At 36.8% G+C, this 26,054-nt stretch overlaps 3 protein-coding genes across 9 annotated transcripts in view; all 3 read right to left on the reverse strand.

The window, feature by feature from the left end:
- LOC107732940 (rho guanine nucleotide exchange factor 4-like) overlaps positions 1–12,012 on the reverse strand; it is a 94,929-nt gene extending 82,917 nt beyond the window's left edge. For 5 of the 7 annotated variants that reach the window (XM_016544385.1, XM_016544382.1, XM_016544379.1 and 2 more), the window contains exons 1-2: positions 11,393–12,012; positions 9,480–9,509 (exon numbers count right to left, since the gene is read on the reverse strand). In XM_016544385.1, the coding sequence (XP_016399871.1) occupies positions 9,480–9,509; positions 11,393–11,572 (210 nt within the window). In that variant the 5' untranslated portion in view covers positions 11,573–12,012. Of the gene's footprint in view, positions 1–4,041; positions 4,070–9,479; positions 9,510–11,392 lie in introns of those variants that run through there. The other 2 variants (XM_016544378.1, XM_016544381.1) reach the window with 2 other exon arrangements.
- Positions 12,013–14,646: 2,634 nt separating this feature from the next.
- Positions 14,647–25,018, reverse strand: LOC107732953 (uncharacterized). The gene is made up of 3 exons (XM_016544425.1): positions 24,956–25,018; positions 19,829–22,585; positions 14,647–15,687 (listed from the first exon to the last, which is right to left on the reverse strand). Exon 2 carries the CDS (start codon positions 22,561–22,563, stop codon positions 19,834–19,836), a length of 2,730 nt encoding a protein of 909 aa, XP_016399911.1. The 5' UTR covers positions 22,564–22,585; positions 24,956–25,018; the 3' UTR covers positions 14,647–15,687; positions 19,829–19,833.
- A 484-nt stretch (positions 25,019–25,502) lies between these two features.
- atr (ATR checkpoint kinase) overlaps positions 25,503–26,054 on the reverse strand; it is a 31,665-nt gene continuing 31,113 nt past the window's right edge. Inside the window, exon 47 of the mRNA XM_016544371.1 lies at positions 25,503–25,791. Coding sequence (XP_016399857.1) covers positions 25,618–25,791 — 174 coding nt within the window. The 3' untranslated portion in view covers positions 25,503–25,617. The remainder of the gene's footprint in view (positions 25,792–26,054) is intronic.

Below are 26,054 nucleotides of genomic sequence, written 5' to 3' on the forward strand. Positions count from 1 at the left end.
TCATCAAGCGCTGGGCCACAGCGGCCTGCCTTCAACGAGCCTGGGCCCGTTTCCCGCTTCGGCTCAACCTTTCACCGCGGCTCTTCCGGCCGCAGCGTCGTATGCAGCCAGGCCTCCAGCAGACGCTAGCGTGAGGCCGCTTCCTCTAGAGACGCAAGCCGTGTTGCAAATAAATTTTTAGGTAAAGTCGCTAAAAGGCAGGTTGTTTTGTTGCTAAAAGTTTTGAAACGACGTTGTGACAAAAGGATGTTGATGTCATTTTGTAACCATATGTAGAACACACAAAGAAATTACTCAGATTTTCTGAATTAATTTTCGCTAGCATTTTTACCTGTATTTTAAACTACAAATTTCACTCAGATAAACGGATGAAAAAGATTGAGTTTCGAGAAAATAAGTTCAACTATGTACTAGGGATGTAACGATTACTGGTTTGACGATAAATCATGATAAAATTCCCCACCGTTATTATTAACGTTTCATCTTTTAATTATCATTAAAACATATTAGATTACCGCGATTTGAACAACTCGCAATAAATAAATACTGTCCAGCATAAAGCACAGTTTTAAGTAACAGTCTCACGTGCGCACAGCACACAGAGTTTCGTTTTGAGTGAAAACAGGGCGGAAAAGCTGGGAGGTTTTAAAAGAGTGCTAAGGGAATTATACAAATGAATATATGAATGAATTAATTATATGAATGTACCTCTGAAGGTTCTGACTGTTGTCAGAAACGATTCGATGGCATGTTTTCAACTTCACTCCATGTAATGCCTAAAGGAAGTGTTCTTAATCGCAATACTGCTTTGTCCATGGAGGTTACGGGAAACGGCTCTAATTCAGCTTTTCCATAAGTGCCACCTAGTGTCAGAGAGTGGATTTACAGAGACTTATATTTACATTCAGTCTGTGTGCAGTTTCTGTCTGGCCAAAAACGGACCGAATTTGCATGGCCTGCTGTAAATTTTGACCGGTTGATGAAAAACAAGCTTATGTGGATTCTACACATTTAAACAATTCAGATAAGTTATCTAGAATTATTTATGGAGCAGATAAAATACATATAATTTATTAATCAATTATCATTTTGACATATCTTTTCTTTATTTAAAGGCTGAAATGTGAGGTGTACCTTTTTATTAAACTTTTTCAAACCTTTATTTGAACATCTACAGTAGATATTTCAACATGCTATTAAACTGTTGTCAGTCAAGTTGTCATTTAAAATCCGAACATCATTGGTAATGTTATTGTTTTAGTGATTATGCAAACAAAAAGTCATTTTATTTGTTGTTTGTTGATTTTTAAATATAAAACTGATTTATGTGTCAGTACTTTTTTAACATCTCCAGCACATTTTAACAATACAGTGATAATACTGATAACCGTGATAACTTTGGTCACTATAATCGTGATAAGAAAGTTTCATACCGTTACATCCCGGCGAGAGTCTCCCGGCCACATAACTTTACTTTTCCGTTCGACGGTTGGCGAGGCTTAGCCGTCCGATGCCATGAGTCTCGACCTCCCGCCGAACCTTTCAGAACCCTCTCAGCTAACCTCAAGTCTTTTCCCCCCGCCTGGCGAGGCTTATCCATTCGATGTTCTGAGTCTGATACCCCATCAGATGCTGCGAGAGCCCTCCCAGTCGGGTTTTCCTTTTCTCTCTCCCCGCCCGGCGAGGCTTTTGAGCATCGGCTCGAGCCCTCCCGACCGGGCGCCCCAAACCACGTAGTCCAATACCAGCAGCCGGTAGGGCCTACCCTTCCAACGCATAAGTCGCTCTCACCTGAGTACATAGGCTCTTCCGGCTTGCCAACCAGGGGGTTCTCAGTCTGGCGTCTGTCCTTTACTCAATTGCTTTTTGGGGGGTACTCTAGGTTCAGGCCATTCCCGAGCTCGGAGCCCTTCCCCGGACAGCACCCCAAATATGCATTACCATACTTCAGCTAATTATATGTAAGCGTGAACTCGTGAAGTTCTGTATAAGACACTATAAACATTTATGGCTAAAAGCTGTTCTACTCTCTTCTGTCTTTCCTTTGTTCATGATTCTGAGAAGTGCCAGCCATTAGTATCCAGTTTTACTATCAAACTATCTTACAATGTCATTCAACACTTGTAGTTATACCTGCTGTGATACTAAATCAGTGCTATACAAACGACTGTTAGTTTACGGATGGATGGTGACCTCTGCTGCTTTGTTTGTCTGCCCTTTAACTCTGAACTCAGCAACTAGTGGGCTCCATCAGGACATCTCAGCAAGACTAATAAAGAATTCCTCATTTACCCAACTAATCCAATAGGAAGTCTAGGAAATGAAACAGAAAACAGCTTCAAGGATAAATAACATCAATATTTTTGAATCTGCTTGTTCTATCATTATATTTAGATATTTTGGTGAATTTCATGAACACTGTCAAGAACATGTCCCCCATTTCACAAAAAAAAAAAAAAATTAAAAATTTTTATTTACATATTTAGCATTATGACATTATTTCCATGACAATTAAGCAGATTTTTGCCGATTACTCATTAAACCCCCGATCCCCAAATTGTAAATTATGTATTTAATATTTGGGTATGTATTTAAGTAGTATTTGTTGAACTGTATTTAATTTATGGGATCATAAAAAAATAATAATATATTTTTATATTAAAGTAATTACATTAAAAAATATGTATAATCATATATTTTCTTCAGATTTTGCCATTAAATGGTCATGTTATACGCTAATCTGTCAAACTAAGCATGGTAGCTTTGGCAAGACTAACATTTCTAATATTTCACTGGAGAAAGCACATAATTCTCAATCAAACAGAGTAAATGTTTAAAAACTGAGAACAGTGGCATGCAGCATGTAGGACCACATCAGCGCTGTATGATACAAACATGATCTCAAAACTCAAATTTACACAATTCACATATTGTATACAACAAGAGTTCACAAGGCCAGTGCTTTGTGATGAACCGAGTTATGGAATCCCTTATTTAGATATTTTGGTGAATTTCATGAACACTGTCAAGAACATGTCCCCCATTTCACAAAAAAAAAAAAAAATTAAAAAATTTTATTTACATATTTAGCATTATGACATTATTTCCATGACAATTAAGCACATTTTTGCCGATTACTCATTAAACCCCCGATCCCCAAATTGTAAATTATGTATTTAATATTTGGGTATGTATTTAAGTAGTATTTGTTGAACTGTATTTAATTTATGGGATCATAAAAAAATAATAATATATTTTTATATTAAAGTAATTACATTAAAAAATATGTATAATCATATATTTTCTTCAGATTTTGCCATTAAATGGTCATGTTATACGCTAATCTGTCAAACTAAGCATGGTAGCTTTGGCAAGACTAACATTTCTAATATTTCACTGGAGAAAGCACATAATTCTCAATCAAACAGAGTAAATGTTTAAAAACTGAGAACAGTGGCATGCAGCATGTAGGACCACATCAGCGCTGTATGATACAAACATGATCTCAAAACTCAAATTTACACAATTCACATATTGTATACAACAAGAGTTCACAAGGCCAGTGCTTTGTGATGAACCGAGTTATGGAATCCCTGAGATTATTACAGGCTTCACATCTAAACAATGGAGTTTTATTGAGTAATCTGTCCAAGTGTGAAATAGCCTACATATATACACACACCAAACAAATTATTGGCTTAACAATAGAAAACTGGAGTGCACAACTGCCATAATGGTTCTATCCATGATGTATTACATCATAACATCTAAAGAAAATGCCTAAATAATTCCCAACCTATCAGTGTAAAACAAAACACATTGGTGGCTACATTACAACGTGGTGTAAAATAACATGGCTGAACAAAGCACAGTGTGTTTGACCCCTATACAGGTGTCTGCACTGCAAAGTGTACAGCAATGAGACTTTTACAGTAAAGCAACCAGAGAAACACTGCAATATGGTCATCTAATGTCCAAAAAGAAAATGGATTGCTAAACTGACCACAACAAGATTTACATCAAGTAGTTTCTCAGACATACCTGCGCCATGTCTCTGTGGTCACAGCCTCTGTTTGGCATCCTAACAGCCACTCTTCTCAGAAAGCTGATCTGAGTTCAGCCAGACTGGTTCCCAGAGTCCATTCATTCTGACTGATCCTTAAGTACTGAGACTTCCAGTGCACTCACTCCACAGCCTGTGGCTCAAACTGTGACATGAAAACAAAGGAGGAGGAAGCCCATCCCAAAACACAGAGTGAACAAGGGAGGAAAAAAAGGAACAAGAGAAAAGGGCCAGTCAGGACAGCCTGATGCCGCTAAGAAATTGAGGTTTTCTGAATAAAGAGAGGGAGAGAAAGAACCAATCACAGGGGAGCGGACTCCCTCCTCCTTTTCACCCCGGAGGATGCTAATCATTTCTCAGAGCAGTCTGACAGGTCAAGTAGGTGCGCTCCTTTTATTTTCATAACAGTGTGTTTTCATGGCAGCGTACCCTTGTGAGATTTTCCGCAAACAAGTGTTTTAAAGAGATAAAACTTGCAGAACAGGTGGACAATAGAGAAAGGAATATAAAACGCTTTCTATCAAGTAAAGTGTTTTGAAAAATAAGCTGTTGTATTGATGTTTTAGTCTTATTAGGTAACTCGACAGCCCATTAAAGTACAAGTATCCTTTCATTGACACCAGACTTTGTCATTATCATTAATATTACTAAACATTACTGGCCATTTTTACAATGATTCACTTTTAAACTAAAATCAAACTAGTCAAGGCTCCCTTTACCTCTCCCTTTAAAGTATGCGTGAACCAGAAATTGCACCCAGAAGTTGTGTATTTCTAAGTTCTGTATTGCAAAGTCAAGTCAAAGCAGAATTGACTGTTGAGTGTCTCAAAGCAATACACAGCGGTGACTTTCCTGAAAAATTGTGTTTTTGAACAAATTGGTTGAGTGAATAATTCAATGACTCACTCATAAAGACATTTAAGTCATTTATTCCTGAAATAATTAGTTTTTTAGATTAATCAGTTATTCAATGACTCACTCATAAAGACGTTTACTTGATTTGTTCCTGAATTAATCAGCATTTTTGAATGAATCTTTTGAGTGAATGATTCATTAATAATGTAACCTGCAGAAAGATTCCCATCACTGAAAATGCCCACCACTAATTCACAGACTGACAGTCTTTTGTTATTATTATTATTATTATAGTTTACATTTTTAATTCAGTAATTTTGTATTGCAATGTCTGATTTCTAGGTTTAACAAATTTGAAATCTTTCCAAGTACCCCCCAGGCTGAGAATCACTGAACAATTATAAGAGGAAGGAAGCATCAACTCCCATTTAAAAGTCCAATTATATTCATCTGATAAGGACTCAACAAAGTCATGATCCACAGGTCAACATTCATAAATGTCTATGTAGTCCACCTGAGCAGGTTTTAGTGCTTTGAGGCAAGAGGAAATAAACAAACAGCTTGCCAGTACAAATCTGGCACACCTCCTGCAGCCCTTTGCCTGCGGCAACCACCTCCAAAGAAGAAGAGTGTGCGTGAGAAGTCGCTTTATTCTAAAAGGAGAGGGAATGAAAAGAAAAGCAAGCACTTCCAGATCTCTTTGTTTAGGCCATAACGAATACCCCTGAATAACTGTCGCTCTCTCTCTCTTTCTCACTCTCCCTCTGTCTCACCTAGCATGAAGCACGAATCTTGCACTAAATACTAACATATTATAGTCATAATGAATGCAGCCACCAAATGAAAGGCCATTGTTCCCGCCAGACATGTGACTTTTATTACTGCAAGCGATCAAAATCAGTTATTCAGTGTTGGGCGGGTTGAGGGGGAGCGAGCACAGAGGGAAGTTGTCAGTCAGGAGCTGAAAGAGGTCACAATGCAAGTGGGGCGGTACATGATAATGAGGAGCTCTTACCAATGCTTGACTGATTAACGGACCATGTAAAAATGAGTTGAACTTCAAAAGCACAGACAAAACTCTTTTTGCACAGAAACAATACAAGTACTGCCAACTCTCTTTAGCTCCTCTTTTCACATCTCAGTGGTTCCCAGACATTTTTAGTGAGTACAGTAGTGTTTAACCCATTGTCTAAAGACGTCTAAGGAGAGTAATTATGGAGCGTGTATCCAGAGAACTTTACCCAGGGTGAAGTTTACCCTGGCAGTCCGCTACTATCATCCGCTCGCCACATGAGAGTTCGCCGCAGCCAATGCAGCAGTCTAAATCCAAGCCTGAGGTTCAGCACTGGGTCATGAACATTGTGACAGGTTCTTCCTCCGGTCCACAAACAAGAAGGGCAATGCTTGGATTTCTGAAGATGATGTGTTATTATTAGAACTAATGAAGGAGTTTATGACTGATGCAGCATTATTTGCATGTTTGTGGCATTATAACTCATGCCTCTAGTTTGCATTGCCTGTAGGGCACAACCCTTCAAAGCATACTTTACAGGAGCATGTGACCAGAAATCCAAGAATATATCTCCAGGCTTACTGAATATAATGGAGCACCGTTTAAAGAATGCAAATACTTTGTAATACATAAATTATATATAACCCTGATTTTCATAAGTCTCAACTGAGAGCAAACTGTGCAGATGGAACCATTAGACTGATATATAAATACACAAACATGCATTTGTACCAAGTTCAGTCCCAAAGTTAAAGTATAAACATCTTATACACTCAGATATATTTTAAATGAAATTTCGCCCTGTATTGTGGGAGACACCTGTAATACTCAAAGGCTAAACGCCCAGAAGATGATTTAAGTGACACAGCTGACTTTATTACTGTAAAATAGGTACAAGCTGAGACATGAAGAGGCAGATTAGAGCTGAGCTGGAAAAGCATGAAATTCTACCAGTATTTCATCTTCTGCAAAATCCCTTTCATTAAAGGCAACTGTTTGTACCTTCACTAAGTTGCATAATTCGTTTTATTTAGTATAAAACGCTTTTTTTATTGTATTTAAATTATAATTAAAAAATACATAAATATATAATTATATAAATATATATATAATATTATAATTAGAATCTAATTCTTATATTTGACTGAATTTAAAATGTATTTCTTTTGATAGTTTTATTTGTATGCACTGCAAATATATATTGTTTGTAAATATGCAAAAAAAGTTCTGTTCTTTATATTCACCAAAGAATCCTGGAAAAAAAAGTAGCATGGTTTCAACAAAGATATTAAACAGCAACCGTTTTTTTTTATCATTGATAATAATAAGAAATTAAAATGTTTGAGCACCCAAACAGCATATTAGTTATTAATAATGATTTCTGAAGAATCATGCGACACTGAAGACTGAGTAATGTATGCTGAAAATTCAGCTTTGCCATCACAGGAATAAATTACATTTTAAAATCTATTAAATTATTTTAAACTGTAATAATATTTACCAATATTACTGTTTTACTGCATTTTTTGTCAAATAAACGCAGCCTTGGTGAGCATAAGAGACTTCTTTCATAAACATTACAAATTCGTACCAATCCCAAACCTGTGAACGGTAGTGTTTCAGTGATCTTGTAGAAGCGCATATCTTCACTGCTTTATTGGTGTTTAGATGAAACCTCATTCCAAAGAAAATTCTGAGGTACAGCCAAAGCAAGTCCAGATGTTCCAAAAGGCACTATTTGCTCAATTATCAACAACAGAAAGCTACATAAATCACCCAGACAATGACTGAAAGGTTGTGCCTCACAGTGTGAATAAGCAGATCTGTGAGAGAAGCACAGCGAGGCCAAGATCTCTTTGAGGGATATACAAAGTTCAGTATGGAGAATGTAGTAAATGTGCAGCAGTCAACCATATCAAGAGCTCTGCACAACACTGGCCTATAAAAGAGGGTGGCACAATAGATGCCATCACTCAGATGAATTAGACTATAGCACTCAAGAGAACCATAAACTATAACAGAGCTCACAATGAAAGATTTGATGGTTAAATGGCACAAAAATAAAATCTATATATATGCCTACTGTATCATATTTGATATACAAATTTATAATGCATTTAAATTATCAACATGATCAAACTTTGCTGTACCTGTTGTACACAATCTACAACATGCACACGTTTTATCATTCTAAAACGCCCCTCTTCAGGTTGTGGTACACGTGTCTTTTTGCTGTGAAGTCTTTGCTGATTTTTATAAAGTAAACGTAATAATAACCTTTACATTGTTAGTAAAGAAACTATATACATCTATAAATCTATATACATCTCTTTTTTTTTTTTAGAAATCATGTTTAAATTTGAGTATCAAATATGATACAACAGGCTTTTGAGGAACATTTATTTCTACATCTCTTCATTGCATCACATATTTTGCCCCTCACAGTAAAAACTACCAAGCTGATCATAAAATTAAGCATTTAAATATCATCTTATCACAACATACAATTAGGAGATAAAGAGTGACAAATTATATTTATATGTATTTTATCTAAGTAGTTTGCTAAATACAGTTGCGATGTCTAAGAATTTCATCGTACTTTTTGCTATATAAATATAGCAACTGCACCAAATTGCATATTCTGCTCAATTTGGGCCTCTGAATAACATTGAGGTCTTCTTTATTTATTTTGTTACAAATATTTTCTAATATTTAAAAAATATATATTTTTTATGTTAGTTTTGTGTTTTAGTGCATTTAAATAATAACTCTGGAGAGGATTACGGGTCCTAATAATTTTCGTGACTCTAAACAAGGTTTCCTTATGCTATTAATATGATGCAACATGCCTGTAATCCAGTTTGAATTCACCCAAAGCTGTTTGAATGGGTGGAATTTACAGGCTATGATACTACACATCAAGTTCTGTCTTATTTTGCTGCACATAACTTCAGGAAAGAAGTGATCATTATAACACTTCTGCAGGATGGTTTAACCTGACCTCAAATTACATCATTAGTGCCTACAAAATCTTGTCAATGCAAAAACTTTCAAGCACCTGCAAACAAGCATTCAGAATGACTCTATGAACCTCCTATTAATATATAATTCCTACTGAAATCATCTGCAGACACTAGACTTCAATGCATTGCACAACTCCTTAGCAACATCCGACAAGTTAAGGCACAGCCTCTACAGGGGTTAAGGCAGATAAGCTGTTGGCAGCATGTGAGAAGCACAGTATGTCCTGATGGTGCATGCTTGCTCCTCAATGATGATTACATCAAACCCTTTGGCTGAAAGACGCTTGGTGGGATTAAATTCAAATGAATGGATCCTTATATTAAATGGAAAATGACAGATCTACGAGTATTAGATAATAAGCTCTCGCTGCATCTGTGGTTAAACAATCTAAATGGACTGAATGAGAATTATGGCAACAATTTAGTCCATATGGTTTTGCTACAGTGTGAATTATGTGTGTTTTTCTGTACGAGATTTGAAGAGTACAATCAGGTTCATCAAACTCAAAAGAAAGACTAAGCGTACCTGGGGAAGAACTGGCGACGGTCTTAATCGCTGGAGACAAACAAAAAGGAAACATATACAAGACCGATTCAATGTGTGTGTTAAATTAAAGTACCAACATTTCTGTACAAAACATAAGCAATGCTGGCATTAGCCTTACGGCAAATTCTTGACGTTACCGCAAACCACAGGGAACTGGTACAGCATTACTGGAACAAGCATAAGATATGTTTAATTAGTGTTTAATTAGGGTGAGTGTAAATGTAACCCATGGTGCATATGCAAATGTAACCCATGGTGCATTTTTTTTTTTAAATCATAAAAGTCTTAATAAATACATGCCTTTGTTTGATCTACTAGCCATCCATATGGTGCTCTACCATGTAAAAAAGCTCCTGCTGAGCTTCAATGTCAGTGTTCATTCTTTAACCAATCAAAACAATTAAAACCAGTTCAAGGTTGTGCTGTGTGACCTCCGACCTGAGACAGCCGGCTCTGTTTCATTACAAGACTGCTAAAAGGTAGGTACACTACTTATATCATCTTTTATTAAACCAGATTAAGTTGTCAGATTTTATCCATTTTAAACCATTAATACATTAGGAAGCCTCACAGGAACAGATTCACTGACCGTCTTTGAAATTATAGTGCCTACCTAAAAATACTAATTATACAAACAACAGTCTTTTATTCCCTAAATAGCCGAAACCACTTTGTTGCTGATGTTTGGGCATGCAGAGGTTCTAGCTACGCCTTGCTTAGAATAAAAGATGCTAAACCCCAGATAAACCTCTTATAGGTCATAAACCTTGAGAAGTTGTTGTGATTTACCACTGCTACATTCATGGAAAGGTTCAAATGGCAGCAGTTCAAAGGCTGGTAGAGGGATAGCGCATGGATGCAGTCAGCCAGTCATTATAGACGTTTCAGTGATGAAGATTTCACACCTTTCAACTGCATCATACTATAATATGATTGGGGTATAAAAGGGGTGAGATTGAGGGGAAGGGTTGTGTAGTTAAATACTGATGAGCTTAACAGACCCCCCGGGATAGAGCAGGTGGAGGGTCCGACTCCACTCAAAGCAATTTAAACTTTTTGACTGGGAGGGAATCTACTGTGAAGCAAACCTTCACCATCTGTTATAAACAAGACCATACTCAGGATCAGCGGTTCTCAACCAGGGGTCTGGGGCACACTAGGGGGCCTCGGCAAACTTCCAGGGGGGCCTCAGTAAATCAAAAGTTGATTTAAATGTAGTTATATTGACATAGTTTTAACTAAAATGCTAAGAAAACTGTAAAGACTGAAAACCCATGTCTTATTTAATAATTATATCTACACTTTTTACGACCACGTTTTTATTTGAGGCATACATTTCTACTTTTAAAAATGAATTTGTCATTCTACACATTTAAGTGAACTGCGAAGATACAGCAGTTAAAAGAATACGTAATACAAAAATTAATTAATTAATTAACCTGCCAATAGTATAAGAAAAATAAACTTGATTCAAACAGAAAAAACTGTCACTTAATTTTATTTTATTTTATTTTTTCCAGAAAACAAGACTTAACATCTTATTTTATTTTGCTTCTCAAGTAAATGTATCTTGATTTAAGAATCTTCAGATATTTGTATTGGAAAACAAGACAAAAAATACTGAGTAACAAATTTATTTTTGCAGTGTACATTTATGTTGAATGTTAATATATATATATATATATATATATATTCTATTTGTCAACTGCCCAACATTTTTTTTATGTATGTATATATATATATATATATATATATAATCCCTAAGAAATAAGAACATGCAGAACATCATTACTGTCAGACGGTGAATAACTTAAGGCCTGACTTTATTGTGAAGCGTTTAAATGTTGTTCATTACTTCACTTTATTGTATTTTCAAATGCAACATGCCTTACCTGACACAACTTTACTACTGTCCAACAAAATATGTACGCGGAGAGGGAAAACTTGGCTCTCATGTATCGCTCCGGTAAGCAGGCGAGATGCATCTGCACCTCATCCAGTCCTCCGTCTCCAGAACGCTCCAGTTCAGAGCCCTGCGTCCCAGTACCGTTCCCAGCACCTGCCTCTTCCATGTTTACAATGATTTCAACAAGTTTAAAAGACCTTTAGAATAGGCAACGCGCTCTGACTGTACTTCATATTGGTTGTTATTAAGTCCGCTGAATGTCACAGAAGGCAAAGGCTCTTGAACAGTGCATGACATTTGTGAGTACTCAACCGCGGATGACAGTGCAATGTTTTTCACCGCTGTCAGTAGTTTACACATATTTTCCATCTCCGCGAAACGCGAGATTTACTTGTGACGCGGCGGTGTATAAAAAGCAGTGCAAAAGTCTCTGTGGTGTGGTATAACAAATTCAAGCGTCCCACGTTGTTTGTCGGTGAGTCGGGGGGAGAAAAGTGAGAGTTTCAGATCCAATTCCTCCTCCATTTACATTATACAATAAACGAGTGACGCGACGCGACAAACCAGAACGCGCCCACTAGGCAGCGAATTTGTGTACGCTGCGAGCGCTCGAGCGTCTTTCAGAGTTGTGGATGGAATTCTGACGTCAACGCCCAATGGACCAATCAAAGGCTTTGTTTACGCGAGCAGCGCGACGCGCCAAACTGGAAGACTCACATTAAAATCAATGAAACGATCTATGCACGTTCATTTGCACTGTAAACATTGCATATTTTAAGCATTTTCTTTCAATAATAGATCATTTATTACTGTCAAGAAATGCAGTGTTCAGCTTTACATACCCAAGGACCCTCATCCAGACAAGGACCACCAATCAAAGATTATAAAACAATATTATTATTACATTATTTAATCAAAACAAGATCACTGTCTTAAAGGAATAGTTCACTTGAATATGAAAATTTGCTGAACATGTACTCACCCTCAGGATATTCAACATGTTGCTAGATGAGTTTGTTTCTTCATCTGAACAGATCTGGAGAAATGTAGCATTACATCACTTGCTCACAAATGAATCCCCCACAGTGAATGGGTGCCGTCAGATTGAGAGTCCAAACAGCTGCTAAAAACATCACAGTAATCCTCAAGTAATCTACACGACTACAGTTAATGAATTAACTCCTTGTAAAGCGCAAAGCTGTATTTGCAAGAAATAAATCCATCATTAAGGAGTTGTAACTTTAAACCTGGCCAAAATACCAGTCCATAATCCATAATAATGCGTGAAAATGTCCATCCCCTGTTGTCCTCTCATATCAAAATATACAAAAATATTTGTTTAGAACGGTTTCGAATTGTTTTTGCTTGTAAACAGTGCTTGATCTGTGCATATTTCTCTCCTGATTCAGATGAGATGACTTTTTCACTGAAGAAAGCAATTTTATTGATAGAGGACTCATTTTAGCCAGAACGTTTTGAAGTTAAAAATATTTTAATGGTTTTGTTTGTTACAAATCTTTTTGTAACAATCTTTTTTCGCTTCACAAGATGTTAACTGATGAGATTTCTTGTGGATTATTGTGATGTTTTTATCAGATGTTTGAACTCTCATTCTGACGGCACCCATTCACTGCAAAGGATCTGTTGGTTATATAAAGTTAAATATCTCCAAATCTTTTCCTATGAAGAAACAAACTAAATTTTCAGCAAATTTTCATTTTTTTTGGTGAACTATTCCTTAATCTTACATGTCATATGGACCCCCTGAAGTATCTTCACAGACCCCTGATTGAAATCCCTGGGGAAAAAAAAAAAACATTAAGCTCTTTATTGTATTATATTAAGATTATTGTAATGCATTTAGAGAAAAAGCATTAAATCAATGGCTCTGCAAAGAGAAAGTCTTTTTTATACCCACATTTATTCACAGACTTGATGTGATTTTGTGATTTTGTCTTAAAGCACAGCCGGCGCCAGGCCTGATACAGGGCTTTGTTCAGTCACTCTGTTGTTTGCTTAGCTATTGTTCTGTCTATTAAGCAATGTCTGAGCTATAGTCAATACATACAGTGCTGACACCTCAGCTCATCTGCTTGGTTTTGAAACAGCCCACATCTGAGAGTGAAATCAACCATTGGTACACCATAAATACCAAAAAGATGTCATTTAAATGCATATGGATTCATAAATAGGTTTTTATTAATACTCAGTGACAAAGGCAAGCACACCAGTATAAATACCAGTAATTGCACAGAACTACGATAATTGTCAGCTGCCCTGTCTTGAAAAGAACATAATGGCACTAAGAGGTGACAATATAACTTTCTTAAAGGGGTCATATGATGTGATTTAAATTTTTCCTTTCTCTTTGGAGTGTTACAAGCTCTTGGTGCATAAAGAAGATCTGTAAAGTTGCAAAGACTAAAGTCTCAAATCCAAAGAGATATTTTTTATAAAGGCTTTGTAAAAATCGACGCGTTTCAGAAAGGCGGAGCATAGAGGAGAAACAATAATGTACAGTATGAGGAAAATAATGTGTTTTTTGAACCTTAAACCGCATAAACACATTTCATTACACCAAATACACAAAATAATGTTCTTTTTAGCAGCATCATATGACCCCTTCAATACTCCATTCCAACAAAATCTGCACTTTACATAGTTTATATAGCCTACAAATTCATGCAACACATCCGTTTAGCAATATAGTCATTCATATTATTAGGATATTGTCAGTGGTTCAAGTCTTACATGCTATAATCTGTTATCTAATTCTTGGATTTTGACACAGCTTATCCTGAGAAGTAATATAATTACATTTGTACAAGAAATACTAAACGGCAACACAAATAAAACAACTTCCCCAATTTTAAGTATATCAAATCATATGAAAAAAGTAAGCTATCTGAAAAGCTTCTGTTTTTAATTGTCAATGCCAAACTAGAGTGCTTTTAATGAGGATTATCATTGCCTTCATTACTGACACCAACCCTGTACCAGATGTTGTTATGGCTGATGCTGATGTAATGAAAAACAGGTTGAGGCCCTGAAATATAATACTTTACTAATAGCTGCTAAGGTTTTAGCAGAAAGGGCTTCTTTGAAATGACCCTTTGGCTTACTTTTGTTTAGAGCAAGGACTGCATGCACATATAGGCCACTTCTAAAGGTACCATTTCTTTGGTATTCGATTTTATTTTTTCAAAATTTTGGTTTATTTATATATATACATCCATAACCATTAAGAGTGTAAATAAATGGTTTGAAGTTAAGCTCAGTGCTAACAGAAAACCGGCCACCCAAATAGATGTACAGACGTCTATATTTAAGCCGATAACTGTCTGCTCAAAGACAGATGTGCATGCAGACATATAGATTAATAGTCATACCAGGGGTTGTATTTATGGGAATTCTGTTCAATAACAACCCTAGCTGGACTATTGCAGTCTAGGTTGAGTTGAAGTATTTACAAAGTTAAAAAAAAGGGACTGAACTGGCAGAATTACATTCCAAAATGGACAAAGACAACAAGTAAAAGTGCCACCTGCCTGCTTTCTGAAGAGGCCTACTATATGTATGAATGGACCCTTTTTTGGTGCCTCTCATCAATTCTGGTCACATCAGCCAGATCAGAGGCATTCTTTCAAAGGGCTACTTTACCTCATTTATTCACTGATACACAATTATCCATCTCTGTTTTGAACTCTAATTGGACAAATGAAAATGCAAAGTTGATTCCATTGCTATGTCTCCAGCTGTCCCAATCCTTTCAAGAAATTGGCTGTTTCTCTTCCAAAGTCCAGAATAGAGCTTTTCAAATAGCTTGACAGATTGTTTCGATGTACAAAAACAAGCTAAAGTATAACTTCCCACAATGTCAAATTCCATAACTTTTCTCTAAGACAAGAGTTTAAAATGTGTCCCTCGGACATTAATAAAGTGTTATTGTAGTTATTGCACTAGTATGTACTGTCATTGATCCTTGGTTTGAAAACTCCAGCAATAAACTTGCAATAAAAAATAGCAGTGATTGCAGAAACACTATGGAGAGAGAAAAACACTGATACGACTTCACTTTTCAAACAAACAGATCAACAGACCTGTTGTTGTTCCAGGCTGACAGTGTTGCTGAGTTGACAGTAAAACGAGCAAACATGTCAGATTTCTTGTGGAAGAAAGGGAGAGACTTTGACAGCTGGTAGAGAGGTCAGCTGCCCAGAGGGCTGAGGTACTGGACAGAAGAAACAAGTTTAAGACAGTCAGGATACACAAATTCAGAATCTGTACAGGAGAAATTAGAAAACACATCAATGTTTCAATGTGCTAGTAGTGCTAAGGTTGAATCACACCAAGAAATATGTCATATTTACCCCACCAAAAAAAAAGAATAAGACTCAAAATGTAAATAAGAAATTATTTGTATTTCTCATAAATCGGATATAGTGTATAAAAATCCTCCTGTCCAAAACTTTTTTTTAATGAGCATAAATTAAATACAACAAATACCATGATTATACCTGTTCACTTAGAATTGTACTTTTCAAAATTAAATTGAAATAATGTATATATTGTTTAAATAATATATAATTATTTTCACATTACAATAATGAGAATTAGATTGATTGACTGACTGACAGACTGATTGATTGGACAGTCAACAAGAATTTTGTTGCTTAATGTGCTTAAATGTCACAATGTAATAATAATAGCATTATTATGGTCCTAAAAATGTATTTTCTGTTTATGCAAAATATAATTTACCTTTTTATTTTCTTTCTTTTTTGGGGTGAAACATGTTGTTTTGACAGATATTGTGACATTCACTCATACTGTGATCCTATAATTATTCACAAACTCTTTCAGCATGTGAAGTGAGTACATTTCACTCCTGTCATTGTCATTGCCAATTATTTGAAGCAGCTGCACCAGATTAATTACTCTACTTTGAGACAAATGTTTGTTTCCTTTAAGCATCAACCAACTCTAGAAGGGTTTAGAGTTCTAGGAGTGCAGTCTATTCCTTTTCCAACCTATAGTCTCCTGCACGAATAGCTAATTCCATCCCTCAATATTGACACAGTCCTCCATTGTGTCCCATGTCATTGGACTAAATCATCCGCAAAGTCATGCAACCAAACTAACAGCATGAGGCTTATTCCCTAAGCCAGGAAACAGAACAGAGTCCTGTTCAGCATCACCTCCCTCAATAGGCAGCAGTCAGCCAGCTCTATACATCTGCTCTGTAGTGGCTCCCGGGTTGCTAGGAACACTCCCAGGAGCACACTGATGGATTATAGACCAGTCAAAGCCAACATGAACCCCTTCCCCTCTGGCTGCAAGCCGAACTGCTGGAGAGCAGCATCAGATGAGACAAGCATGCGTAGAAAATGTCCTGCTCTGATGAAAGATAATGTATGAGGAAATACAGACAGGCTTAAGTTTGATTCTGGTGAAGAAATGCAGGTGGTTTAAACATTCTGTTCAATCTCACACTGGGTTTTCTGCACTTATGCATAGGTTGTGAAATGTCTATACTGCCACATAGTGGCCAAACTGTACTTTACAGTGTAAAAATAACACTGTTTTATCTGTAACCCAACTCATTTTGATCAAGGTTCATTAAAAACCAACATGCCAACATCTGTCACTACATAATAAAACATATTTGGGTAAACTGTGCCCCCCAGAACTCTGCAAGTCACTGGTGGCTTAGACTGAATACACGCTTTCATATTTTCCAGATGCGCATGCAAACAGCTGTCTGTTGTGTGAAGATCCACTGAGAGCTGAGCAGGAAATAAAAGTATGTCAATAGACCATTCACTACTCATGTCCAACACAGTAACCATGATATAACCATCCAAAACAAGCCGAGCAATATACCTCAGGCCACATTCAAATACATTTCCTGCTAAGGAAAAACAAGCCCCACATTTTTATTGTACACTGATCTTGCAATAAGAAATACAAACACTAAATAAGAGAAAGTCCTGTCTCACGCTCTCTTGATGTTCTCCCGGTTTTATTTGCTTATTAATCTTCTAAAGCAGCTCTGTTAAGAGGAGCACACTGAAGGTGGATAAAAATCCACTTTAGCCTGATTAGAGTAACAGTGGAACTCAAGATGAGTTCAGTATCTATATTCAACATTTTCTGCAGGCAAAACATTACTGACAAGCCTACAGTTTAAATCAAATCTAAAAGGCCATTTACCTAAAATGCAAAGAGGTTGATTTAGTTCTTAATTAGTTCCTACAGTTTCACATTATCTTATATTTTATAGAATTAAATTAAATATAAAGTTAATTAAAACATAATTAAAATGCTAAAAACAGAAAAAAAAATGAAAAAAAAATTTATATTATCTTTTTACAATATCTATTATTTTATGTAAAATACATACAGAATCAAAATCTTGAAACTTGATTAATTTAATATATGAACACACTCAGTTTGAAAACAAGCAGCATTATCATAATATCTTAGCAAATATGGGGGGCCTTTCAATATTGTGTTAGACAATGGGGGGCTTTCAAGTCAAAATTGTTGAGAACCACTGACCTAGAGGATTCACATGTTCCTTGAGAGTAAATAAATATATAGCAACCTGCAATCTGACACAATCAGTGCTCTTCCCACATTTTGGGGCCCCTTTTAGCAGCAGAAAGGTAAGAAGATTGGCTAAAAGGCTGTAAAATGCCCATTAAAAGATTACACAAAGAAAAAAAAACATTTAAGGCATTTTGAATTTGAATCAAATTCTTTGTCAACAGGGCCAGACAGCCTTATTCAATTATTAACAAGCTATTCTCCTCAAATTCCATTTACTTTCAGTTCCACCATTACCATTTTAAATAATTAATTACCACACGTCAGATGTCTTCTTTTTAGACAAGTCCTAATCACCAAATAGCATCTAAGCAAAATAAAAAATAATAAAATCTTCATCAAAACCATGCAATATAAAACAATTACAAAAAAGAACTAACTGCAGCATCAAATGCTAAATCAGAACCTTACGACTCTAACATCATGTCCACTTTCATGCTGGTACACTGCCAATATACTGAGAGCTTTCCCATCTGTTTCAAGATATCAGCTGAAATATATAACAAGACACAGATATATCTGAGGATATCTCAGATAGAACAGAGGATATCTGACCTTGAAGCCCTATCAAAAGCTATCCTGCTCATTAATTTACTCCAAACACGTTCGCTTGGAGAACTATAATTCTGAAGCTGCTAAGTAAGTCATTTATAAAGGAAAACATCCAGATAGACAATGCTTATTGTAGTTTTCAATGTTTCCATATCAATGTATTTCAGAACAGAGTGCAGTCATTTCAGATCTTTTTTGTGAAATAGTTTGCATTAGAGGACAAATAATAGACCAAATGACTAAAACCCTCCCTCCCCCTAAAATCCTAATTACATATTCAGTCCAAGTGACGCACACACCAAACAACCCATAGATCAGAGTCTTCAAGCACCTCTGCTGACCCAGCTACAGCAGAATAATTCCCAGAAAGCCTTGAAACGCTGAGACACAAACACTTCCCCTGACACAAGCACAAAACAGTGGCCACTGACTCCCTTACGATGTAATTAAAGAAGAGGTTTTAAAGGCACTGATCTGCAAAAATGTGCACTAATGACTGGTAGTGTAAAAAGACTCTAAATATACTACTTTGAAAATGCTTTTAAAAGACAAAACATAAGAATATATTAAGTATTATGCTGTTAAACCTTTCCGATTTTCCTATTGTATTTTTTTTTTACTGCATAATGTTCTGCTGCTGCAATTGACAGCCTGTTACAGTATAGCATGCCAATTTCACCGCTTGCCATTGTTTGTGAGTGAACTGAAGGAGAACGTGCTTGCTGTGAGTATACCTGCAAGGCATGTGAGAATTTGACAGCAGGATGAAGGACTAAGCGACACGTTTCCTCTGAGGCCTCACTATAGCACAGGTGCTTCTCAAGCACCCCTACAGTCATTAATAATGAAACTTTTCTTAGCTCTATTTTTCTTGCAATAAGATTACAGTGATTTGGAAAGATACATTAAAAAGCAAATAAATAATGCAAACATATTTTAAAACAAAAATGAACTGGATAGTCAACATGACATGAAACAGTGGTAGCGTCCTGCAGTGTGGCAAGTGTTTAAATATATTTTAGACTGCATATTACAATCATTGTATTATACTTATTGTCTAATATTTAATTAAAAATGTGCATTTTAACAAATATTTGTCTAAACATTTTAGGCAATGTTACATTACCACAACAAATGACAAACAGCTAGACATGGATTGATGGATGGATGATTGGATGGATGGATCGGACTGCGCTGACATCAAATGAAACGATATAATTGTGCAAATATGTGCTAACTCTTGATTAGAAAAATCCAGCACCTGTTTCACTTCTTCATTCTGCATCTGCGTTCTAGTTTTCTATCCCCTGGAAAGACACTGCCTGATCCCTCACTATTCACAACAGACTTCCTGTGATGCCGTAATCTGTGCTTCTTTTTGGATGGGTTTCCCTCTTCCATCTTATTCAAATGGTGTATGTGGTGGTCCTCTCTGCAAAGAAAATCTGAAGAGGCAGAGGCCATGAGAGGAAGAGATGTAGGCCTGGTAGCTTGAGATACGTCTGCATCACCAGATTCAACGTCGCATGGACCGTAAGTTTCCAATACCAAATCATCGGAACCATTGGTAGTGACAAGTCCCTTAGTCTCCAAAAGGGAAGGTTTCACATCTTCAGAAAAGTTGGACTTCCTCAAGTGATGTCTATCATGCAAGCTTCTCTCAGAAGTTGCCACTGGCCTTTTCTTTTTCTTTATGTATTTTTGAGAGTGTTCCTTGTTCCTTTTTACCCCTTGCTCAGGTACAAGGATATCTCTTATCTCACAGCTTGAGTGAGCTTGAGTAAAGTTGATTTTCATAGAAGACAACTGACTTGCGCACTGCTCAACAAGAGAAGCTAGACTGATGTCACTACTTATCCCGCAGGTGCTGGCTGGAGAGAGTAGGTCTCTGGTTATTGGCTGTGGAGTTAGAGTGGACCTAGGAAGACTGGCATGGCCCCAAAGGTCTGAAGTCTTGATGTGCTCAATGAGGGACATACAAGAACGGCACAGGTGCAGATCTTTCACTCCATTTTTCAGGGAACTCTTGCAAGATTCACAAAGAGAATCCTTGTTTATGGCCAACACAAACAAAGACCTTGTCCCAGAGCCAGGAGAGCTTACCACTGGGGACTGCAAATCTCCAGCTGGAGTTTTAGGAGAGTCGATATTGAATATCCTGAAACACACACCACTCATTGGGGTCTTGGGTTGGCTCTCTGGAGAGGCCAAGGTTGACATCACTGTGTTTGCATCATATTTTGAAGGCAGAACACCAACGCTTTTCTGACTTGACTCTTTGAAATCAGCTGTGTCTCCTCTACCGTTAACAGTTCTTGGTCCTTTTGTTGATTTCCTAATCCTTGCTGACTGGGTTTTGCATCTCAGACATTCATCTCTTGTTTCTTCACTGCTAATTTGTGACGATCTCAACTCTGTTGGGTAGCTATTGTCAGTCCTATGCTTTAGCCAATTAACTATACCCATAGCCATAGATATCTCAGTGTCACAAAGCTTTAGTAAGCAATCCTTCCCCATCCATTTACTTTGCAGAAGCTCTTGACCAACAAAGTCCTGAGCCAAAGGTGGGGCAAGATTCTCCTCTGCTCCAACATGGAAGCTGTACATGGATAATGGAAGATCACTGCACTGGCCAACAATGCTGTCTGTTAGATTGATCTCATCATTAAAGATCGAGGTCATCTCTGCCTCGCTGGGGTCACAGAATAGCTCATAAAGAGCATCTCTACTGTACGTGTCCCTAGGGAACTTAATGGAATGCACTGGAGTGTGGGAACTTCTGTTGTGGTCCTCAAAACCAGGAGAAACATAATCACAGTAGCCCTCATCACTGGTGTTCCCTTGCTTATCACTTTTGGGTGTTATCACATCAGTTTTAAATTCCCTGATCTCGGACTCTACAGGTTGTGGTGTATTTGTTGTTTCATCTTCAGACTTGGTTGTGGAAGGAGATTTTGTGATAGGGGTTGTGGATTTTGTTGCATGTCCTGTTGCTTTTGAACTTTGCCCTAGAAGCAAAGTTCTGTTTAGAGTTTCCCACAACCCAAACATGTCTAGGACCTCAGCGTGCACTGGAGAAGCCAGACACTCCTTACCTCCCTGGAAATCTGTTGTAGTAGGGCTTTGCCTCAGATGTTCACAGGCAACTTTGTGATGCTCGGGGCTAACGACCCCCTCAGGTGATACAAGTTCATCAGCAAATATCTTGCCACAACCAGACTGAGATCCAAAGCTTTTTAATGAAGCAGCATCCTCACAGACATTAGCACAACATTCACTGGAAGAATCGGAGGGAGTCTCACTGAGTTCATCATTATATCGGTTACCTGCAGTGGTACGTTCTCGGTGCCTTACCGTCTTCCTCGTCCGTTTCAATGTTGGAACATTCTCACCTGCAACATGACATGGTGTACTTGGTGACATAGCTTTCTCATGTTTGTGTCTATTGTGAACAAACAAGTCCTTAATGGCCTTTCTAGGTTTCCTCAGGGAGATCCTATTTTTAGGAATGGATTTGGCTATGCAGGGCACAAAGGGCACTTGAGGTGTTAGGTTACGGTAATCAATGATTTTATGACTGTTGCCAGATGTATCTCGATTCTCACGAAGCAGCCTTAGAGGTGCCTCGAATCCTGAAAAGCTGACACTGGTCACCAGCTTATGGTGATGGTGCCAGTTGGTCCCATCTTTGTACACAGGGCTCACAGCTTGCTGCTGTCCCGTTCCTCTCACACAGTCATGGGTTATGCTTCTTCTAAAAGAGCCATGGAACTGCCTATGACCTTCTGAGAGCGTGTCACTAACCCCTGGAGACAGTATGTCCAGAGTGTCTGGCACAGGCAGTGAGGATGGGCTTTCATCAGTACTGTGTGTATTCACAAATCCATTCTTAGTGGTGGTTTGAGATTTGTGCTCTTCAGGCCATTTACTCCAGCCATGTGCCTTACTTGACCTCTTCCGATCAACTGAAGGATCTTCGCTCTTTGACAGCTCCATGTTTTCATACACATAACTGTAACTAGATATGAGACAAATGCAGGATACAGTAAATATAGGAGGATTATTTATGATTTTTATTTCATTTTTCAAATATTTTACAATGTTATATTGTAATTTAATCATAAATGTGTCTACTATTTCATCCTTTATCACTCAAACCTAGGGTTGCAAAGGGGCGGAAAATTTCCGGAAATTTTCCGGAAACCTTCCATGGGAACTTCGTCTGGGGAATTTTGGAAATATTCCAAGTTTGAAACTTACCAGGAATTTTTGGGAATTTATAGGAATTAATTGAAAATTTGGGGAAATTTATAAAACTATCATATACAAACATAAATATAAACATTTTGCTTGATCATTGGCTCACATGCATGCAAACTAATACAAATTTTAAAAATGACATTTTTGGAGGAAATCGGTGATGCTTTTTTAGGATTTATTGATGATTGAAAACTTGTGAACAGTGTTTATTCAAAATATAAATCTTTTCTAACAATATAAGTCTTTACTATTACTTTTTATTAATTTAACACATCCTTGTTGAATAAAAGTATTAATTTATTTCAAAAAAAGAGAAAAGATACTAACCCCAAACTTTTGAATGGTAGTGTATTGTTAAAAAAGGATTTCTATTTTAAATAAACGCTGTTCTTTTTTTAACTCTTTATTCATTAAAGAATCCTGAAAAAAGAATCACAGGTAATAATAAAAAAAAAATTTAAACAGCACAACTGTTTCCAAAATTGATTATAAATAAGCATATTAGAATGATTTCTGAAGAATCATGTGTGTGTGGGGGAGGGTCATTTTTAGACTTCCGTTTTATTATTATCTCACCTAAATGTTTGTTCCAGTCTATGGTTTGTTCAGTCAGTGTATTTGTTTTTACAATGGTATAGCCTAATTTAGTTGCACGGTATATTACACACAGCACAAGGAAGTTTTAAACAATTGTTTTTGTAATATTCATTTAATTTACATGAATACTTACCAAGATGGACATTTTGATATTTTGTGTGCAGGATTTAAGAAATGATCTGTTCATGTTATGGAGGAAAGCAGTGCATGTAGTGTGTGTGGCCTCAATAGCCCTGCAGTAAGTAGTGTGCTGTGTGTGCATGTGATTGAGCAATGTGTAGGGTAGAAATTAAACTGAAATTGCATTAAATCAGGTTGTTTTAACCAAGATTATGCTGCAAGATTTTTTCTCAACTACATTTCAGTCCCCAGTTCCTGCAATTTTGCAAATTTCTAGTTTATTCCCATAAATTCCCGTTAATTCACATATATTCCCATGGAAAGTTTCCAGTCTTGAAAATTCCGGGAATTTTGCAACCCTACTCAAACCTGAACCAGATTAAGAACATTAAAAAAAAAAAAAAAAACTGTTAAAATGCACAACATTTAATACACCTTATTTAAAATATAAGAAAATAAAAAAAAATTATATCTAATGTTTTGCTTTAATTTTTGATGCTTTTGAATCTACACTTTAAACTGGCTATGAGATCAGTGAGAAATTTCTATATGCAACAAAAATTCACAATAAATGAATCTTCAAAACAAGTAATGAACATTATTTCAAAAAAAAAAAATGAGAAGGCTGCTCTTATCAGCTGAACAATATTCATTTAAAAAGGATTTTAAACTCATTTTACAATTGTTATTCCACATTTGTCTGTTTTATATTATTCCTGACAGCTAGAAGATTCATTGCAGCACATATGTGAAAACTATTCAGTAATAAACAGTAACTATATTATTTTGATGCGTGCTATTATTTGACGTAATAGGGCAAAGTGTAATACTTCTTGTATTTAAATCAATACAATGGTCCAGTATTATGCAACTATTTATTCCACAGTTGCTACAATGTAAATATTTATACTACACAGCTATTTTAAAGTATATTTTATAGCAAAAGATGACTACAAAAAGGTTGATTTGTAGTAAGAAAAAAAGGATGTAGCAATTGCCTATTGTGCACTTCGTTTGATTGAAACACTTCGTTAATACTGATATCATTTAACTGTAACTCAAATCTGATAACACAAGGACAATCTGTATAGCTTATAAAATAGGTCACACATGAATATTATGACAAGATTGAGCATTATATGGCTCTACAATTTGCAATAAACAACGGGTCATACTACCGGGAATGAGCCAATCGCAAAAACCTCACAAAAACAAAATTCCATTGATTTTATATTTAGGAATAACTCCTGTTTGTAACGTACTCTAGCCCCACTGGCTTGCAATTCGTCGTTCGATTTAATTTGAGCAACGCCTTGATACACACGTTTTTGCTTAAAACAAAGTCCACTGAATTCTAATAAATGAACGAATTCGAATGGCACGTCATTTCGGCGGTCATTTTAATACATACCTGAAGCAGATTGACACGAAAGGCGTTTGGCGGGAGCTGGACTGGTGGTTCACAAGCGCGTGACAAGATGGGATGCTCTGGCTGTCGGCGCGCGTGCGGAGATAATTACGATAGCCAATCAGAAGACAGAATAACGCTCACAACACAGCATCATCACTCGCTGATCATACGCCTGGAGACAACGAGCGCGGAACGTTTTCACACCCTGTGGACACTGAAATATCACCGAAGGGCTTTCATAACATCTCTGGTTGTGAAATATAAAGCCTCCAGGCTCAGCTCAAACTGAGAGACGAATATTAACAATATATTCCCCTAAAAAAATAAATAAAAGAAAACCGGTGCATCACAAACCACTAATTCCATTAAAGCCACTTCACTCAACTTAAAGCCACAATAATAGCTATTTGAATCCATAGAATAATTTTAAATAATTAGTGCTAAAACAAAGCTAATGCTTAATGTTTGCTTGTACTATGACACTAATGTTAATATTTTACTTGTAAATCAAAACACATAAGAATGAAGTTTCATTCTTGAAATGTGAAATTTTATTAAACTTCTGAGAAACACTGAACACAAGAGACAACAATTTTTAGGGAAAAAAAGTTCAGAACTAAACAGAAATATTATGTTCTCCAACTCTGAAGTGCAAATGTTGATCACAGATAAGGACCCCATCCAAGGTACATAAGGCACAGGAGGTTATCATCCGTGGCTTCTTGAATGAGATAGTGTGCATGGCCCTCAATAGACAGAGGCAGGCCCATCACTTTATTCCTGTTCTTGATCACTCCCTGAAGACGCTGGTCTATGTCCAGAACATGAGTCTTAGCCTAGAGTGGAACAAAACCAAATTATGGCTATTTACAACTATTATTTAAGCTCATTACTTAATCTACAGTAAAATGCAACAGCTCAAATTGCATATAAAGATGAGCAGGGCCGTTTCTAGGCATAGGCGAGCTAGGCGGTCGCCTAGGGCGCCACCAGCTGAAGGGGCGCCAATGAGCGCACGTACTGGCACTCTTAGCAGGGTTGTGATAAAGAGTGGCACGGTCACCCTGAAATATGACTGCCGCCCCCACTGGATCCCCCA

The sequence above is a fragment of the Sinocyclocheilus rhinocerous genome, unplaced genomic scaffold, assembly GCF_001515625.1.
Source record: "Sinocyclocheilus rhinocerous isolate Xijiao unplaced genomic scaffold, SAMN03320098_v1.1 scaffold1001, whole genome shotgun sequence".
Classification (NCBI taxonomy): domain Eukaryota; kingdom Metazoa; phylum Chordata; class Actinopteri; order Cypriniformes; family Cyprinidae; genus Sinocyclocheilus; species Sinocyclocheilus rhinocerous.

Bases quoted from the DNA above. Each gene is read 5' to 3' on its own strand.
- LOC107732953 (XM_016544425.1), bottom strand. From the start codon at position 22,563: ATGGAGCTGTCAAAGAGCGAAGATCCTTCAGTTGATCGGAAGAGGTCA.